The sequence below is a fragment of the Eptatretus burgeri genome, chromosome 10 (assembly GCF_056783735.1).
Source record: "Eptatretus burgeri isolate ZD-2024b chromosome 10, Ebu_testis_v1, whole genome shotgun sequence".
Lineage (NCBI taxonomy): Eukaryota > Metazoa > Chordata > Myxini > Myxiniformes > Myxinidae > Eptatretus > Eptatretus burgeri.
This window is the reverse complement of record NC_140970.1, coordinates 59058255-59079849: the sequence shown is the minus strand read 5'-3', so window position 1 is coordinate 59079849 and position 21595 is coordinate 59058255. Positions and strand designations below refer to the sequence as shown.

The 21595-nt window shown below is 41.2% G+C and overlaps 1 protein-coding gene across 1 annotated transcript in view; it reads left to right on the top strand.

Moving 5' to 3' along the window:
* Positions 1–21595, top strand: part of LOC147018664 (klotho-like) — a 38938-nt gene that overhangs the window by 1859 nt on the left and 15484 nt on the right. Inside the window, exons 2-4 of the mRNA XM_085898571.1 lie at positions 2238–2990; positions 7485–7832; positions 15552–15717. Of these exons, the coding sequence (XP_085754697.1) occupies positions 2238–2990; positions 7485–7832; positions 15552–15717 (1267 nt within the window). The remainder of the gene's footprint in view (positions 1–2237; positions 2991–7484; positions 7833–15551; positions 15718–21595) is intronic.

The window sequence follows — 21595 nt, the reverse complement described above, 5'->3', positions numbered from 1 at the left end:
GTGGGACCTACCTTGCACCCCCCCTGCGACAATTTTTCACTGATACCACAGCGTTCAGATATATCCCAAGTATCAGAAAAAAGATGTTCCCAGAAAAATAACTCATTTGCACTATGATTTATTAAGCTGTTTCCATGGCAACCAATCAAAAATAGATGAATCTCACAAAGATCGGCAAAATGTCAATATCTCTGTCAAATATAAACATAAAATCACAAAATTAGTGTCAAATTAAAACTTATACATTTATGTATTAAAATATATTTTGTTTATGCTAATCAGCTCATTTGCATATTAATTAAATTTGACTTAAAGACAATAATTCCAACAAAAATGCAAGAATTCCCATTTTCTTTCCTTGTAATTACCACACATGTCAGTTTTTTGTCAAAAAAAACATTACTTAAGTGTTGCCAGATACAAGCCAGGTTGGCAAAAAATATATTAAAATTTTTTTAATTTTATAAAGTAGGCTAATTAGCATAAAATACAAAGCACAATGAATCGTTCGAAAATCATGCGAAATCAGATTAATCAATAGAATTAATTACCTGGGCCTGATATAATACATAACTCTGACTTATGATGTCTGTTGGTGTTTAAGGGAAACATAACTATTTTCTGTTTGAGTAAAAGTAGTGGAAATAATTTTTAATGCATTGATATGCAAATTAGGATCCGCCATTATGGAAATTCTCATTTTCATAAATATCTCAACTTCTGGTGCATGGAAATTTGTAAATGAGGAATCCACACATATGTTTGGAGGGTCAAGGAATAGAGTGAACATATTTCCTTTGTTGTCAGAGATGTAGAATAATGTTTGGATAGCTTAATTACATGCAAAAATGGAAACAGCTTGATAAAGCATAGTGCAAATGAGTTATTTTTCTGGGAACATCTTTTTTCTGATACTTGGGATATATATGAACACTGTGGTATCAGTGAAAAATTGTCACGGGGGTGGGGGGGTGCAAGGTAGGTCCCACTAGCCCCCGGCCTAAAGGTGTGTTGATTGGACCAAGGCATCTTCATGCCGAATCTGAAGAGGATTTCTCAGAAACGAAGGAATGATGTGTGATTGTAATTGCTTTCAGAGAAAGAAAGAAAAACATGAGAAAGAAGATATCATAGGAACATGATAAAATGTCTGCCCTCCTTATAAGGTCAGAGAGAGAATGGCTTTGAGTGGGGGAGGAAGGGGATGCAGGGGTGGGGAGGAAGGGGATGTGGCAGTAAAAAAAAAATACGGAGCACATATGTAAATTGGACAAGTCGTTTTTGAGTCTACAACGTTTTCAGTCAGAGATATTATGATAATACCATACTGTAAACCACTGGGACTTGTCATGCAAGCTCTCCCACAGGTTGCAACGATGCATGGTCCACATTTGCATGGAGAATTTGCTTCGTCTCCCCCCTCCCGAACTCCCACGACGATGAATTATTTTAAAATGCATAAAACTTTCCCGGGCACACCCCAGGTACAAAGGCCAAATTTAAACTCATTCCGTCCAGCGTTTTAGGAGTGTGTGTCAGTCAAACAGGTCGACAAGATGGCCTCGACCTAGAGGTATGCACACCCACCTCTCAGCAGTCTAGCCTCTGTTTGAATCCTGAACTGGCTATAAACTGTCATCCCGACGTTTAATTCACAGGCAGGGTTAGTCATCAATATGTGTGTGCTGTCCTTCGGCCGGCATTATTTTGTGGATGCTAAAGATTCCACAGTGCCATTCGCGAAGAGTGGGTGAGCTATCGTCGACACCATGTCCAAATTCGAAATAACTGCCCTAAGGAACTATCTGAGAGAGGGATGGCAAACCGCCCAGCATGATCCTTGGCCAGGAAACTGCTTCGGCAAAACCAACGCTCTCGAACAGAGTATGCTACATCGGATCAGATAAGGAGGAGGAGATTGGGACCATACTCTGTGCAGAGCGTTGGTTCTGCTTTATCAGTCTCCTTGGCTCTTGGGCACAATCCTGGACGGGTCGCCACTCCGACACAGGATACCAGCATGCTGGCACTCATTTTTGCCGACCTCGGAAGGATGACAGGTCGAGTTAACCCCACCTGGTATCAGATAAGCCAAACACACAAATGCACATCCACATGCCAAATTATATAAAGTATGACTATATTTTCCTCTCAATGAACATTATGGGACAAAAAAAAAGCATTTCTCATGGAACATTTTTGTGATTACAGCACGATACCCAATAATGTTCCGACAGGTTGAAGGAGATTGGGACACAGACGGAAAAAACATAACTACTGTGGATGTATTAACACACTTAAGAGAAAACAGAGAAGCCAAGAGGACAGCAAAATCAAGAGAATTTACTGGATGCAGTAATTCACAGGGAAAAAAAACAATTGAGCTTTCAAATCCAAGAAGGGTCGAGAAAATGGGAACAGCCAAGAGCAGTCGTAAACGCAGGGCCAAAATGGCGGCTGAAGATGCGTGGAAATGTGTGGGATCACGGAACCCAGATTGGAGAAACAAAGTATGCCGTGAATCATCAAGGGACAACTCAACTGGTGAATATGACCGTGTTGAGAGGTACATAGCCGCAGCAAAACTACTGGGGCTAACACACTATCGTTTCTCAATGACGTGGGCACGTCTCTTTCCAGGCGGCCATGTTAATGGTACTTCACCTAATGTCGCAGCGTTATGTTACTATCAAAAGTTAATTGTGGGTTTACTTGCTGAAGGAATTATACCCATTGTGACACTCTACCACTGGAACTTGCCACGGGCATTGAACGTCCAAGGTGGCTGGCTGAACGGGTCCACAGTTAATGACTTTGTGGTTTATGCTGCCTTCTGCTTCAAAACATTTGGTGATCGAGTGAAAATGTGGCTGACATTTCATGATCCACTGAATGCAGCAATCCATGGCTATGGGACAGGACGTCTTCCTCCTGGACATCAGGACCCAAATGGCACTTCAGCTTTTGTGGTGGCACACAATATGTTGCTGGTACACGGTACTTGTTCATATAATCTAGAAACATGACATCTGTAATGCTGTGGTTACTTCTTCTTCACTTTAACATCTGCCCTGACAAAGGAGAGTGGATTCTCGCCGATACTTCATCGGCTTTACCAACTGGTAGTCCAGCTTTTTTTCAATTATAAACTTGTACTGTCTCAGATTACAATGTTTAGACTTATTTTTTGAAAGATATCAAAGGTAAAATTTTGGCAAAGATGGTGAAATTTTTGATTTCCTTTATTGTTTCACTTGACCCTTGTTTCACCTCTAACTCCTTAATTGTCCTCACCCACCTTTTTTCTCGAAACTCCTTCAAGCCTTTCCTTGCGGACACTATGTAAATGCCCTTAATAGAATGGACAAATTAACATTAATACCCATTTGAAATACGGTTTCGCAATTGATTCGATTATTTGGTGGACTGGCGGCCATTTTAGTTGTAAAAAAATAACCCCTGATGTTGAACACGTCCTCAACCATTTCTCGGGCAAGCATTTACCGATGTTGTTCAAACTTGACAAACAGATAACGAATGATGGCTTACATATGCACGTCATTTTTTTTTTTTGAGATCAGATGCAAGATGGCTGGTTACTGGTGGCCATGTTGTTACTTAAATGTGCCCCTAACCATTTCTCAGACAGGCATGGTCCGATTTTGTTCAAACTTGGTACAAGTACAGTGCATGATGGCATACATGTGCCCCTCACTTTATTTTGCGATCTGATCAAAGATGGCCGACTGGTAGACTGGTGGCCATTTTGGTTGTACATAACTATGGACTCGCCCTTTAACTCCAAACAGCAAAATTACTAAAACAACGGGGGCTATGACATTTTATGTCTTTTTTTACTTGTTCAATGTGATACTGATTGTGTAATTCAGTATATCTCCCCCAAAATATATGAACATTGAATCCCTTCTGTGTGAAATTTGCATTCCCAATCAAAAACATCATACATGTCATGTGACCGACTATCTTACACAATATAACGGCGTGACCCACACCATTAATATTCATGACCGAATAACCCAATCGTATGCAATCTTCCATGTCACATGATGGTGTGGGTCATCGCTTTCGATGAATCTCTCATGACAACTCAAGTCAGTTGTGCATAGACATAAATCTTGTAAATATGGGCTATCCCTTTAACTCCGTACAGCAAAAATTACTAAAACCACAGGGGTTTTGACATTTGATGTTTTTTTTCTCCTTGTTGAAAGAGCTAATTGACCACTGACACGTTGTATGGTCAAATTTTTAAAATAAATGACTGACATCAGGGAAGAGAAAATTTGGTCGTTGTGCAGTGAGTCGCTTTCCATCATTGCCTCTGCCACCAAAAGTGGACGAAGGTTATGTTTTCACCCGTCTAGCTGTTTGTATATCTGTTTGTCACTTTAAAAAAATCGAAGATTCGCAAGTATATTAGTTGGTCTGGTCTGTAATTATGTTGGGTAGTCGATCTAGTCGAAAAAAAAAAAATTTTCAAAAATTTTTTTTTGACATTTGTTCTGCCCTTATTATCAGTATTTAAAATGGCGATTTCAGTTAATACAATAGCGATTTCGATGAAACTTGGTTGGTAGGTTCACACCATGACCAAGCTGTGTGCAAATGAGAACCGTTGCTATGCACACCACTGTTGCCTAGCAACGGGACTTTGAAATTTTTGAAAAATCATAAAAAATTTATTTTTTGGAAATTCAAAAATCGGGCCACGAGCGACTGTGGGCAGTATAGTACATTCAGCCATATTGTCAAAAAATTCCAGCCAGATCCTATGAAAACTGTCGGAGAAGATAGACTTTGAATGAACCCTGGTCGAAAACAATAAAAAAACGAAGTTCGTTATATCTCAGAGACTATGAGTCAGATATACATGAAACTGGTATGGTAGGTTCATGGGATGTCCTAGTTATGTGTGAGAAAGAACCGTTGCTATGGACCCCTCCGTTGCCTAGCAACGGCCGAAAAACCTCTAAATGTGGGGGTATTTTAACGAAAAAACAATCTGCAGCATTAACCCTTGAAGCTCGAATCATGAATTATCTTGTGCTTAATCCTCAGGTCATTCCCCATCGAACGGGCCCATCGCGTCAGGTTCTATTGGGTAGTCGACTACCCATGTCCGCCTACTGGCTTGTCTGTTTGTCTGTCAATCGTCTGCAGGTCACAATTTTAAACCGATCTTCACGAAACTTCACCAAATGGTAGAGTTGTTCATAAGTAAGAAGCCTATTGATTTTGAAGTCAAAAGGTCAACAGAGGTCAAAGGTCAACAACTTTGATGAAGTTTATAAAATCTTCAATTTTCATCCGATTGACTTGAAATTTGAAGAGGATTTGTATATTTCGTCACTGAATTCAACCAGCCAATTATTTTGAAGGTCAAATTTGTTTTTGGGATTTCACAAGTATCAATCTCTGCACGTCTTTCTTGTTTGTCTGTTTGTTTGTCAATCGCCTGCAGGTCACATTTTTACTCTGATCTTCACAAAACTTCACCACCTGGTAGAGGGAGTGATAAGCCGGAAGCTTATTGTTTTGTAGGTCAATAGGTCAAAGGTCAAGGCCACATAAATCGTCAATTTTCAACAGATTCAGTTGATATCTACTGTATGTATATCCTGTACATAAAAATAAAAAATACAGGTGGATGGTGAACCCTTGTCGAGGTGAAGTGTTGGTCGACCTCTGTGAGTGTGTCTTTTAACTACGGGCTGTGAACGTGAGTTGGACTGTGATTACGTCTATTAATTACTTATTATTAAACCTTGACTATGTCTATTAAATACCTCTATTAATTACGGACTATTGGAACATTCCTTTGAGACATGTTGACCTTTAGAGCCCTTACTGTACACATTTTAGACCCCTTTTATTTAGACCATTTTTAACCTTTTATATGCTTTGAACATTTTAAGACCCTTTATACTTTTTCAACCTTTAGACCCTGAAGACCTTTAGAACCCAAAGAACCTTAAGACCCCAAAAACCCTTGAGGACCCTCAGACCCTGTAGACCCTATATATCCCATGAGAACCCTTAGTCCCTGAAGACCCTGCTAGACCTTCTGTCTGAGGACTTTCTGCAATAACACTTGAGTGTTACTAGTCATAATCAAAATTCCCCCCATTGGTAAACCAACTCAGTACCAAGAGAATAATTAATTAAATGCAAAATAAAATTAATTAATTAAATTTATCTTTATTTTTTTCAGGTTCTGCTCAACTTGTTTCGTGGCAAAGGGAAAAGTCCCACATGGAACAGAAAAAAGTCCCACGTGGCAAAGAGAAAACAGTGTCCATGACAACAATTTCACTCCCATTATAATCAAATGGGATATTTTTGTGATTGTATTATTGCCAAACCTCAGGATTTTTTTTAACATATCAGGTTGAAACTTAAACAGCTCATTTTTATGCATGTATCATATATGTGTACAAAATCTGGTCAGAATTAGTCAAAAGTTAAGGTCAATGGCATCCAAAACATGTAAAACATCTATAAGGCAGAAATTATAAAATGCATCAACCAAATTTGTATGCACAACTTTCCATCATGGAAAACACTTGATAGGTCAAATTTTCCATATTTCCAAATTGTTATTTTCATGGTAACTATTGTTTATTTGGATTTTGCAAATATCGTGCAATGCACAATATCTTTCTTGTTTGTTTGTGACCAGGATATCTCGAAATGTTGTAGACAGATTCGGATGAAATCTAGTGGACAGTTTGGGTGTATGACAAGGACGATTTGTTTAGATTTTGGTGAAGATCCGGATCTGGATCTGAGAATTTTTAAACTGATTCTTCACCATTGAGAGATAGGGCCAAAAACAATATATAGCAAGACATCTCACTAAATTATGGACGGATTCGGACGAAACTTCGCGGACAGGTTGGGTGTGTGACAAGAACAAATTGATTCGGTTTTGGTGAAGATCCGGATCCAGATATCTATAGGAGAATGTTTCAATTTTCTCAAGTGATTCTTCACCATTGAGAGATCAGGCCAAAAACGATATATAACACAATATTTCAAAACATTGTAGACGGATTTTGACAAAACTTGGTGGATGGATTGAATAGGTGACAAGAACAAGCCAATTCAATTTTGGTTCAGGTCTAGATACAGATCCGGCCAATCAATGTGATACAGAACGTAAACTGTTCAGCCTGTTAGAGGTTGCACTTTATCGAGTGTCATTCGAGTATTGCAAATGGTTTTGTTTGCAATAAACCTATGATGAGAAAAGTTTGTTCGAAGGCGATAAATCCGTTCTCAATTGTAATAGTTGTTATCCACAGTAATTGTGAAGAAATATTTTTGGGATTTGCTTTTGACTTGTGAAACACCTTTGAATTTCCCTTTTAATTGAAATAATTTTTTTGCATTGATACAAATTCAATGTACTCAATCAATTTACACGTCAATAATCTGCATCTTCCTTTCTTCATCTTTTTTAGGCTCATGCCAAAGTCTACCGTCTCTACCAGTACCATTTCAAACCGCTGCAAGCTGGCTGTGTTTCTTTAGTCCTAGCTTCTCCCTGGATGAAACCAACGAGGTCAAATGGCATGTCAAGCCTTAAAATCCCACACCAGGTTACTCTTGATGCCACCCTTGGCTGGTTTGCCAAACCTATCTTTGGTGATGGATTTTACCCTGAAGCATTACAAAGCCGTGCCGAAATACATCTGCCCAGACTTTTAGCGGCTGACCGGCACATCATACATGGATCAGCTGACTTTTTTGCCCTCTCTTTTGGACCGACGTCCTTTCGCTACTTGGAACCATGGCAGCTATTAGGGCAGGTGGGTTGTAAAATGACTTGTGTTATTACGAAATTACATTATTCACACCAGCACTGATTTATAGGTAACTAGCAGGGGTATCCGCTGTTGCCTGGTGCTGTTCTCATCCTGTTGGCATTTTGAAGAAATCAAATGTTGCTTTTTTCCCATTTTTGGTGGGGGCCTGAAACACTTCCCAACACCCACTAATATAAGGAATGGAGTCAGGGATCATTTAATATTACCTTTCACGTAGCTACAAAGGCTTAGGCACTATGGAGCAATTAAAAAAAAATCCAAAAAATTATTCAATTCTTCAAAATTCTTCAAAAATTTGTTGCGCCTAAAACACTCAACAATTTTTTGTTGACACACACACACACTTTTGAAAAATGCCATGATTAGGAGGGATAAGCACGGATTTTGCCCAAGGTAGAAAACCACATTGGGGAAGGGGGAAGTGGGGGTGGTAATGAAGTTCATAAAACCTCCATCGTGTGATCCTTAATCCTCCTGTCAAGTTTGGTTACGATTGGATAAGTAATGACCAAATGTATTGCGGTTAAAAAAACAAGTCGGACAGACAGACAGACAGACATCATCATGCTAAAATACACAATTTGGTGTCTAACAGTAGCTTAAAATAAGTGTATTATTTTCGTTATAATTTTCGATTAAGAAAGTAAATGTTAGATTATAATTATTGAGCCATTATTGAGTGAGTATTTTAGACGGCCAGCAGCTGGTATTATATTCTGTAGTCAGTTATGAATGTAGTCGAGACTTTTCCCCTAAACCTGCAATAACTACCAAACTTCAGGCAGGTTGAACATTTGAACAAGCAATTGCACGTCCTCTCCCGATGACGGGTTCAAAATCGCTGTTCCTTCAGCGAGCCCATCTGATTGGGAGGTTGGTTCAAAGAAGTCCAGAGGGTGAAGCCAATTTAAAGGACCTGCCGGTAACAATAGGCAATTGAGCAAAAGAGATTTGGGGACATCAGCTATTCCAGAGATTCAGGGAGATTTGGAGAGAGTTGAAAAGTGACAGTCACAGCAGTACACTAGAAAAATTGAGAAGCTGGTCGAGATGAAGAGACTCACTCACATCCGGCTTCTAGAGTTGGTTAATTTGGGAGCCAGCAGCACAGTAGTGTGTTCGGTCCTGCATGGGTTCAACTGCTTAATACGATAAGAGAGATGTTTGTCTGTCTGTGTGCGTCACCATTTCCCCAGAGAAGGCCAAACGGATCATCGTCAAACTTTCAGAGGTTCAACAGTAAGTCCCAGGGAGTGTTTTAGTAAAATAAAATTCTTTGAAAATATTGAAAAATAGCTAGATTTTTGTTTTTTCTTTAAATCACTCTATAGTGATTTAACCTTTGCAGCGATGTGAAAGGAAATATTAAATGATCCACAACCCCATTCCTTAGTGGATATAGGGAAGTGTTTTAGGCCCCTACAAAAAAATGGGAAAAAAACCACAAAATTTGATATCTTCAAAATGCCAACAGCATTAGAAAAGCACTGGGCAATGCCAGGTACCTCACTGGGCAATCAATAATCACCAAGTTACCCACGAAGTGATGCTCACACCCATGGAACAGATCAGCTATATACATTTAACTCAACAAAATAATTATGGGCCCATGGTTCACTCGACAGAGATACAATTAGGGGAAGACAAGACGCCCCGATGTGACCTGGTGCAAAGGGTGCTGCAGAACCCGCCTCGTCCCTCGAGAGGGTTGTATGAGCTTGAAGGCCTGTGGCTCATGAAGGGCATGGAGCTCCCCTAACAACAACAGTGGATGGTACCCCCAGGCGCTCTGTTCTTTATTGCTCACGCTCAGTCGTCAGGTACCAACCACTCACAGTTGCGAGGTTCGCGCCATTGACACCTCCACTCCCCCCAGCCGACCATCCATCCCTGCAGAATACACTGTGTCATTTCAGACACCTGTGTGGATTTTTTGGACATCAGCATCATCTCTTTTGCAGCAGAGGGATTTAGCACAGATATTTTCAATAAGCCGGCTGACTCTCATTCTTATTGAATGTCTGAGTCATCTCATCCGCATTTGTGCACCAATTCCATACCATGTTCCCAGTTTCTTGGCTTACGAAGTATTTGCAGCAATGATGACACTTTTCACATATGGGCTCAAGAATTGAGTGATTTTTTTTTCAAAAATAGTGGTGACCCCATCACCATTTTTTCATGAAGTCAGATGTAAGGCCACAAGAGTTTCTCACCAAGTGGCAATGATTGAAAAGCAAAATAATTTCCGTCGTAGTATTCCATCGGTTATGCCCCAGAACGTGACGACGAGCCGTGTTGCCAGATGTGACAAAGAGAACCTTAATCGAAATTACTTGCAAGATTATTGGTGATAATTCTATTCTGGTGGCACACAAATCAGTTCATTCTTGTTTTGCTTCCAACGATGTTGGAGTAGAATGATCGGGGACAACACCTTGTAATCACCCCAGATGTAAAACTTGTCACCATGCTGCGTCACATGACACTATTGAAGATCCAAGAGGCAAATGGTATGTCAAAGGTCACTTCGACTACACTGCAACAAGCATCACACATGCTTTGTCATGTGATCGTCGTAAACAGCTTCACATTGGTGAAACCAAACGACGTTTGGCTGACAGTGGCCAAACATTTAAGATCTATACATTTAAACACAACGGGTCTGCCAGTAGCAGCACATTTTAACCCTGCTAATCACACCGAGGATGATTTTCACATGTGTGTTGTTAAGGCGTGCTCCAGTGATTGGATCGAAAGTGCTTGGATGAGAAAGTCATCTTTCAGCTTGGTACTATATACATCCTCAAGGAATTCACGTTACATTCTAGGTTTTTTTCCTTGCTCCAACAATTGATTAATTATTTACACAGCTGTTCATAATGATGTAATTATATATTGCAACTGATTTTTGGGTTATTTAGTTTTTTTTTTGACAAAGGGCTCTCTCTGCCCGAAACGTCAAATGCGGTTCTTTTAAAATGGTGTATTTTTCATGTCTCTGTCTCTCTCTGTCTCTCTCTGTCTGTCTCTGTCTCTGTCTCTGTCTCTCTCTGTCTGTCTCTCTGTCTGTCTGTCTGTCTGTCTGTCTGTCTGTCTGTCTGTCTGTCTGTCTCTCTCTCTCTCTCTCTCTCTCTCTCTCTCTCTCTCTCTCTCTCTCTCTCTCTCTCTCTCTCTCTCTCTCTCTCTCTCTCTCTCTCTCTCGCTCTCTGTATCTACATATATGTGAATTTATACACGACCGGTCTAAAGTTTTAGAACACCCCCATTTTTCCAGTTTTTACTGAAATTTAAGCAGTTCAAGTCCAGTGAATAACCTGAAATGGTACAAAGCTAAGCGGTAAACTGCCAGAGGTTAAAAAAATAAGTAGTTTAGGTTACCAAAAACTGAAAAAGAATGTAAATTTCAGTTGTTAAAAAGGCCCTTTTCAGGGAACAAGTAATGCATTAGCAACTGCAGCTGTTCTGCAGCAATGGAAGTAAATTGAGCCTTGAAAGTTTATGCAAACAATTCCTACAGGTGTCCCAACTTTTGTTGATTAGTTACAAACCCTCTGTCTGTATAAAAGCAGTGTTGGAACATGTTGGAACCCTCTGAAGCATGATTTGGACAATATTGCACTGCAGGAAGTAATATATTGTTATCATAATGGCGAGAAAAAGACAATTCACAAAGGAAGACAAACAGACCGTTATAACCATTAAAAGTGTCGGTCTTTCCTTTGGAGAAATAGCAAAGAAGCCAAGGTGTCAGTGAGTACAGTTTCCTTCACCATCAAAAGGCACTTGGAAACTGGAGGAAACTCTGACAGGAAGAGGTCTGGCAGACCCAAAGCCACAACACAATCAGAAGACAAGTTTCTGAGAGTCAACAACTTGCGTGATAGGCAGCTCACAGGACAGCAGCTTCAAGCACAGCTTAACACTGGTCGAAGTAAGGAAGTATCAGTTTCAACTGTGAAGAGAAGACTTCGAGCTGCAGGTCTGACAGGTCGAGTGACAGTTAGAAAGCCATTGCTAAAATGGCAAAATAAGATAAAGAAGCTTGCCTGGGCCATGAAGCACTACCAGTGGACTACTAAAAACTGGAAGACGGTCTTATGGACCGATGAATCCAAATTTAAAATCTTCGGTTCATCACGCAGGGTTTTTGTACACCGTCGAGTAGGCGAAAGGATGGTTCCTCGGTGTTTGACACCAACTGTCAAACATGGAGGAGGAAGCGTGATGATCTGGGGCTCTTTTGCTGGATCCAGTCGGCAACTTGCACACAGTGACTGGCACCCGAAACCAAAAGGGCTGCCACAGTATTTTGCAGTGCCATGCAATACCCTCTGGTCTATGCCTAGTTGGTCAGGGATTCGTCCTACAGCAAGATAACGACCCAAAACATACCTCCAGGCTATGTCAGAACTACCTTCGAAGAAAAGAACAAGACGGTAGGCTTCAAATCATGGAATGGCCAGCACAGTCTCCAGACTTGAACCCCATCAAGCTGGTTTGGGATGACCTGGACAGAAGGGTGAAAGGAAAGCAACCTCCAAATGAAACACATTTCTGGGAACTTCTGCAACAGTGTTGGGAAGAACTTTCCGAACTATATTTGATTTCCATTGTAGAAAGAATGCCACGAGTATGTTTGGCTGTTATATCTGCAAAAGGTGGATACTTTAATGAGTCAAAAATTTAGATTAAATTTTGTTCAACAAAACGATTCCATGATTTCTCTTTTATCTGCAATTGTTTATTTGTTCTATGCTTTAATTTCAGAGAACATTGAAACATTAAACTGCATAAATTACAGTGAAAGCTGGAAAAATCGGGGTGTTCTAAAACTTTCGACCGGTCGTGTATGTATGTATATATATATATATATATATATATATATATATATATATATATATATATATATATATATATATATATATATATATATATATATATATATATATATATATATATACACAACATACAGGTGTCCCAAGTCATTTATGCTGTTAAGTATATGTGTAGACAGAACCCCTCCTTGTGTGTAGTGGGAAATCAAATGGGTGCGTTGCGATGTTTTTTTAGTTAGGGTAATAAATCTTTATATCCCATCCTCCATTGTGATCCACGGTACCCGAGCGCTTGCAGCCTTCGGTTCACTGGCAACAACGTACCACGGTCCACCTGTTGTCTCTGGAGGCTCGTTTTTCCAAGACAGAATCTTCACTGTCGCAGTTCCTATTTGGCTTATCCAAACGCTCCAACTCTTTCTTGACGAGTCCACATGCTTGGAGTGGGTGGGCCTCGCCGGTGCCTGGCCGAGGCCCCGCCCAGAAAGGGCGGAGCCATGAGAGCCCCGTCCAATCAGGGCGGACAGTGACGTCAGTTTCACCAAGGCCCCGCACCGTTGAGGGAGGTCTATAAACCACAACACGATCCTCAGTCTAGAGTTCTTTGAGGGTCGTTCGTTCTGTACTTGGAGGCCGGAGTTGGTTGGAAAACGAAGGGGTTCCCGCTGCTTGGCTCCGCTCACGTCTCACCCCGACTACTGTTCCCGGCCCACTCGAGCTCCTCCGTGGACTCGAACTCCACACGGGTGGCTGTGGACCTGACTGCACGACTGTTGGCAGGTGCCGCATCATGGAGCATTCTTTTCTCCGAGACTCAGGTACTCGAAAGAACTGCATGCAACCTCAGCCCGCCTCCCTCCCTGGCTGCAAAACTCCTTTGCCTTCAACTAGGTTTATTTTGTTTGAGTGTGTGTCTGAGTGTGTGGCGCCAGTCTAATAAGTAGAAACTGTATAAGTGTTTACGATCATTGTAAATCTTGCCTGTGTATTCCTGCGTAAGTCTGCTCTGTGTCTTCTTTTCTAAGTTGCTGTAAATTGTCGCACTACATCTTTCTTTCCCCTGCATAACACCCCAATAAACCTTTTTCTGTGGCACATAAATTTCCTCGTTTATTATAAATAAATTATTGTAGAAATGTTCCCAGTTCGTTTTCGTCTTTTCCTTCATTGGTCCGGCATGGTTCGGATCTGTGTTTTAGCTGGGTCTTTGATCCCGTTAATCTGCTCATCCAAGCCGGCATGGCTTTGGCAGTTCCGCTGGACTGCACCCAAACCGGAGTTGGTCGTCGGTAGTTGGAACTCAACCGCAGTCGGTAGAGTGACCCGGTTCGAGCAAGACGTGCCGAGGGAGTGGTTCCCCGGTCAATGACACCGCGTGGTTAATTAGGTAAATTGGTTCTAGACAAAAAGACCCTACACTACGCGTGGAGTTATTGGCGTCCACAGTCGGTTAAGCGACCCGCCGCCTCACGGAGTTATCCGTGAGCGACGGCCTACAATTCCGGTGGGAATCGACGTAACTTTCCCCACCTAGTGGTCATTCTCGCCACCGGTCCCTGGCCCGCAACAATATGTGTGTGCACACACACACACACACACAAATATAAGACCTGTAGCTTCGCTGACAGAAATACCAATCTTTGCTGTGATGGCTTGGGCAAGAATCAATAGGGCAAGAAGAGAAAGGATTCCGAGTGTAGCGATAACCAGCGTTGCAAGTTGGCGTTTGCAGTTTTGCCACGTGTGCCCATTAACCCATAAAAAAATTATTTAAAAATTGTTTTTCTTTTCATCACAAACCTTGCCGGGAGTTCACTGAATCCACTGTGGTTCGATTTATTCGGGGGGGGGGGGGGTGGTGGTTTTCATGATGACTCAAAGTTGACTGTGGTACAGTTGTCACACAGTCAAGCCATCATAGTCAAAATAGATATAAATTCGGACACAATATTTCTGTCTACAAAGAATGGGATTGATTGACCTGATGAATGTGGTCTCCATTGCATGAAGGTGAGCTAAACTGTGTCCTCTACTCAGGTATTTTAAACCAGCCAATATGATATTGCTCTGCACACTGAGGATTATTCAGTAAATTGTAACCAATTGCAGAGGCACAGGGAATAGTTGTTGTACTATGTACATTCTCACAGGCCCGAGTTGGTCGTCTCTGTTCGGTTGAATGACCCCGTGCATTTCAATTGGCAAGTGAACTGCAAAGTTTTTTTTTAAGTTCTTTAATCATACCATTTTCTCATCTCATACGTAAATCTCTTTCTAACCACTGATTCACTGACTGACCGGTACCAAGATCGGTACCTTTGAGATGACATAGAAAGCTGAAATTTTGCGTGCCGATGGACATCGAAGTCGACACATCGGGGGAAATTACAGAACCATCAGACAATATCCGTAAACGAAAATATAAATAAATGAAAATAAATAAATGAAAAAAAGGAAAAAAATGCAGGTGAGCGACCCGAGACAATGGGGAAGCACGGTAATTTTGGGCACCGACGTCAAAGACAAAGATGTCTTAAGACATCAAAGCTGATACACCAGGAAAAATCACAGAACTGTTGGAAAGCAACCGTAAATGAAAATATAAATAAATGGGGAAAATAAATGAAAAAATTAATGCAGGTGAGTGACCCGAGACAATGGGGAAACACGGTTCGTATGCTTACACAATGGGAAAGCATACTCCACTATTATACTCTAAAATGTTGTATATTAAATTTACAATGTACTCTGTATTATACTGAAACAGGGACAGTAACCGATTGCCTTCCATTTGTAAGTTGTGTCTGTCGATCTGAATCATGTTGCTACGTCTGCCTGAAAATTTGATTCACTCTTATTGTAGGTACCTTCTTTAAGTTTGCGGCCCTTGCTCACTTACGTGGATAAGGAATATGGAAATCCTCCGATTCTTTTGGCGGACTGTGGATGGTTTGTGGATGCACACGCTGGAACAGAAGACACAACAAACTTGTACATGTTGAAAAGCTTTCTATACAATGCTCTACAAGGTGCGTGATAATACTCTTAAGATTATTTTTGGCTCAATTGATGGCTGGTAAATTGCATTCGTGACCATATTATGTTGAATACATTGAACGTTCAAAAAGTTGTACGAACAGGATACTCACTCTCGTGTTAAGTCTGTGGGTTGAGAAAGTGCCAACAGCTTAGGAAACATCAAAAATGACTTGACGGTTAAGGTGTCTCATGTCATAAATGCGGATTCAGCTGAGAGATCAGAAGAACACCTTCTTGTCTTTTATTTTTCTTACGCTGAAAATTACTCTCTTATCAATCCCTCCCTTCTCATGGTGCTTTGCATGGTTCTCATGTGCAAAGTTCTCATATGGTCCTCGTAGCATTTCGCATGGTTATCTATCTTCTACCATATAAATCACATTGTGCGTTTGTGTATTTGTTTGTGTGATGTTTGTCCATCTTCAAAAGGACGATTTAAGAAGGGTTTTAACGGCCAATCTTTAAAATTGTTGCGTGTTCACCACGGTCTATTTTTCAGGATAAAAAAAATTCGATAAACCTTATCCATTAAAGAGCAATTACGTCTCTTATTTTGGAAATTTAGACAGTGACATACAACCAGGCTTCAATGGCGGTGAACAGAAGCGTTTAAAAAAACATAACAATAAATACAAGGCACAGGGAGGTGAAAATCGTGGCAAGTGAAGTGTTATATGCACAGAGTAAAACGATTGTTCATTTACATACGTGCGATGTTTAATAAATAAGATACGAGCGATACCCGTGCACATGCACGGGATAGCAGTACGACATAGCTGGTAGCAGACTACAGACCGTACACGGGGAATGACAAAAATACGCATTGGGCAAAATGCAAATGGTACTATGGAACGCCAAGACTTCCCAAACATTGTTGGCATGTCCGCTAAGTGCCACAGCAGTTTCATAGGGATCGTGTGACGGCGAGCCGAGTTTTTAGTGTGCAAGCTTGGTATTATAATAGAGATAAGCACACCTGACGCTATGCCGAGACTTCAGGCTTTTGCATGTTCATGAGGCTGTACCCTTGAAATGAAAGGTCCCAAAAGATAAAGAAAATAGAGTAACATTTGTACATGTAATGTTTTAAAATAACGCTTTTCTTGCTACAAAACATATCTTCCAGTCCCTGAATATTTTGAATCACAAAATTCCAATCTGTCATTTTTGACGGGCTTTTATACTAGTACTTCCATAATCTATAACTCCATCCTATAAAAGGAGCCGTACATCTGTGTGAGTTCCACCCATTGGTTGGACAGTTCACCTGACACCATCCACAATTTCCAAAGGACGGCCACCAATAAAGCAAAGTAGGAACCCTTTAGAATTACCCTTTAGAACCGTTTGGAATTATGCTTTTGAACCCTTTAGAATTACCGTTAAGAACGCTTCAAAATTACCATTTAGAATTACCCATTTAAACCCTTTAATATTCTTTAGAATTAACCTTTAATATTCTTTTAGAACACCAGGAAATATAATGAAATCAGACAGGTGGAGACCATTCAGCCCATCATGCCTGTGCCACATCAACACCATACTAATTTATCAACACATGATCAAAAGAAGAAAATATAAAATGTTTTTGTTTTTTTTTCTAAAGTTTTTAAAATATTTTATGACATATATATATATATATATATATATATATATATATCTTCCCCAGGGGAGGGGGCATAGGCTTTGTTAAAAAAAGCACACAACATCAACCACACAAGACCTCTTGATGAGACCCCCACCAACAGCACTCCGTACACATGCACACAATCACCCATCAATGCTCAAGCCACATAAGAGTCCTGCCAACATCCCTATACCCCTCTATCTTCATAACTTCCAGGTACCTATGTAATTCCAATTTAAACTTAAGCACTCTCTCTGCTGCCACTACCTTTCCAAGGAGACCATTCCATGCATTAACTCCTGAGTAAAAGATTCGTTACTACCGTCTTAACTCTCCTCTTCTTAACTCTCAGGCTATGGCCCCTGGTCCGATCACCGTCTACTCTGCTGAATAATTCATCTGCACTTATTTTAACTATACCTCTCATTATCTTAAATATCTCTATCATATCTCCTCATAACCATGTCTTTTCTAGTGTATAAAGCCAAATCTCCTTCAACCGCTCCTCATAGCTGAGCCCTCCTTGGCCCAGAATCAATCTACGAGCCCTGCGCTGAACCCTCTCTATGGCATCTATGTCCTTCCGGAACTGTGGTGACCAAAACTTCACACAATATTCTAGATGTGGCCCTCACTAAATTCCTGTACAATGTTAACACCACTTCTTTTGATTTATAAATGATCCCCCTCCGAATCCAACCTTAAACCCTATTTGCTTCACCGATAGCAACCTGGCACTGTGCTCGACCTGCTTACCTCCTATATCTATGACCACCCCCAGATCCTTCTCCTGTGTGACACGCTCCAAAATTACCCTTTGCATCCTGTAAACTGCATCATGAGTGAAGGAGGCCAAGGGGCCGACCACATGCCTTGTAGTTGCAGCAGGTTGATCAGCATCTCAAGGAGAAGGGGATGGGTCAAGCATCTGCCGGGGGAATGGCGAGACAGAGACCCTTCGTCCTTCGAGTACCGACAGAAAGTGGATGCAGCAACCTGCTGCTCCTGCGCATGCTCCCCTACCTGACCTGACCTTTACACATTTACAACTCGACCATTTGGACCTTTCATTTGCAATCACCAACCTTTCCTTTAGTACTTTTATTTGCCACACAAAACAAGTCCTGGTGAGGGTTTGAAATCTCTGATTGTTCGTTCTTATTGATTTCTGAAAACAGATAATTTATCGACTTTTTCAGCTGTTCACAGTTGCTTGTTGGTGAACATGCACACACACATATGATTGGTTTTATTGGAGATTGGCAGGGGTACCCTGCATTGCCCAGTGGTGTTCTAATCCAGTTGGCATTTTAAAGAAATCATTTTTTTTTCCTTTTTTTTTTTATGGGAACCTAAAACACTTCCCAACACCTACTAAGGAATGGGGTCGGTGATCGCTTGATATTACCTTTCACATAGCTACAAAGACTTAGGCACAAGAGCACAATAATAATAAAAAGCCAACTGTTTTTCAAAATTTTCTATTTTATTTCTTTCTTTAGTTTTGCCTAAAACACTCCCTGGCCCTCACTGATGGACCTCTGGAAGTTTGACAAAGACCTGTTTGGCCATCACTGAGAACAATGGCGACACACATAAACACAAACCTCTCTCTTATAGTGGGTTTTAGACCAGCAAACGATCCCATCGCTTTGCTGACAGATTTAATCAAAAGACAACATGTTGGACTTCACAAATATTGTGCTCTGTTCATTCTATAATATGCCTGAGCTCATCTTCCATCTGCTTTGAAGTCAGCTAACGTCAACCTTCATCAATCACCCCTGCTGGATATATATGGTGTGAGCAAAAATCACTTCCGCTTCGCTGCGAAGCTCAATGTTGGATGCTTTGGTTTGAGTGAAATGAAACATTTTGAAAATTTCGAATTATTCTCATTCAGATTTCATCACTATAATGCATATTATCAAATTGTTTAAACTTTCTTTGAGATAAGAAGATGATGATTTGTAAAACTGGATAACACTGGGTGGATAAAATACACATTTACATCGAGAGAATTGAGGTCTTCCCCTCCCTTCCCTGGCATGCAACCCCATACTACCTACCCCTGATATGAAACCATACTTGGGGTACCCTTAAGCAACATGCAAAATTTTGTTGGAGGGTAGGACAGGGAGAGAGAGGGAGCAGGGAGGGGAGAGTGAGGAGGGGAGAGTGAGGAGGGGAGAGTAAGGAGGGGAGAAGGGGGATTCCAGCAGATGTGACGTCCAGTTTAACGTTCATTCGAGAGCGAGCACACACATTAATGAATCACCCTGCCTGTGAAACACCAGGATAACAGTTGAAAGCTGTGTCGGGATTCGAACCCAGGCTAGACAACTTAAAGCAAGCATGTATACCTCTCAGCTATCCTGCTGTGATGTGGCAATTCAATGCTTTGTAACAACTGAAAACATTTTTTACTCATTGTGATCATATTATTTTGCCTTCGTAACTCCGGAGATGTCCCCACAGAGAACTGCACCATGGTAAAGCCATGGAAGCTTGAAGAGTGCTCCAAGAAAGCACTCCAACAAAACGGTTGAAGAAACTTTTACGAACGAAACGTTCAATTCCCTCCAACACCGAAGGTGAAGGAGGTGGTTTTCACCCCTCTCTGTCTATGCGCATGATATCTCAAAAAGTTGTGGACTGATCCGGGTGAAATTTTGTGGACAGGTTGGGTGTGTCGCAAGGACGAATTGATTCGATTTTGGTGAAGATCCGAAGCCGGATACGGATACGATAATTATTTAATTTTTAAAGTGATTCTTCATCATTGAAAGATAGGGCTCAATAACGATATATCGCATGATATTTTAAAAATGTATTGGGTCCGATATGTTCTAGTGCAGTGGTTTTCAAACTTTTTTTAGTGGCGACCCAATTTCAGAACCTCTCGACATCGCGCGACCCAAAAGATTCAAAACCCAATTCATAATATATAAGATAAGATTTCATCTGACACAAGAACATTTACTGTTTACTTTATTCACCATCGTCATGTTTTCATAGACGAGTAAACGGAGAATAGCCGACAGTATCCAAATAGTACAGTTGAATGTTTCAGAAGTTTAGTCCGAATGACATTTAGATATATCAGTGAGAAGGATGAGCCTGTTTTTCAGAAACCAACTTCTCTGTTCATGGAGAAGTAGATGACAATGCCAGGATCATATCATGCTCCATTTCTTGGCGATTTCTGTACTTTGTTTTAATCACCACCATGGTGGAGAACGACTGCTCACAAAAGTATGATGAAGGATATGGCATGAGAACCTTAATGGTGCGCCGTGACAGGGTCGGTACGACGGCAGCATTTTGCACCAGAATGTCGACAACGTATTCGTCCGCGCAAGAGCCTGAACTCCTGAATCCTGCTGGAGCTGTACAAGCTCTTCCTGTGCTGTATCATCTTCATCAGCAATCGAGTCCAGTGGAGCCATGAAAGGGTCCCGAACCACAGAAAAGGACTGCACATCCAGCTCAGGGAAATAGTGCTCGAACTGTTCAATGAGCGACCGAAGGTGACGTGCTATCTCCCCAGAAAGACTGTCGAGCTCAGTATCATCGTACTGGCAGGTCGTTAGATGCTCCACCAGACGGGGGGAAAGGCTGAAGCGCTTAACAGCTGCTTTGTCTGCCAGTAATTTTAGAGACGCCAGAAATCCGCTCATTTTGTCGTGAAAAATCATGAGGTTGGCGTCTTTGCCTTGGATGGAGAGGTTGAGGACATTGAGACGTTCAAAGATGTCAACGAGATAGCACAGTTCTGACAGCCAAGAGTCCGACTCAAACAACGCTACCCATGCCGTTTTCCCTTGTGTGCGTAGGAACTCCTTCAGTTCATCTTTGAGCTCGTAAACGCGCAGAAGAAGGTTTCCTCGAGATAACCATCTCACTTGAGTGTAGAATAGTAAATTCTTATGGTCGGCGTCCATCTCCTGGCAGAATAGCCTGAATAACCTAGTGTTGAGGGCGCACGATTTGATGTGATTCACCATTTTTACGACTTCTGAGAGCACGCTCTGCAAGGTTTCTGGCAAAGTTCGAGAGGCGAGCGCTTCTCGGTGAATCATGCAGTGTACCATGGAGGTCTGAGGAGCCACCTCAAGCAATTTAGCCTTGAATCCAGAACGCACTCCTAACATTGCTGGCGCGCCGTCTGTTGTAGAACCGAGCAACTTTCCGAAGTCCAGATCATGGTCACGATAAAACTGCTCTACTTTCCCAAAAAT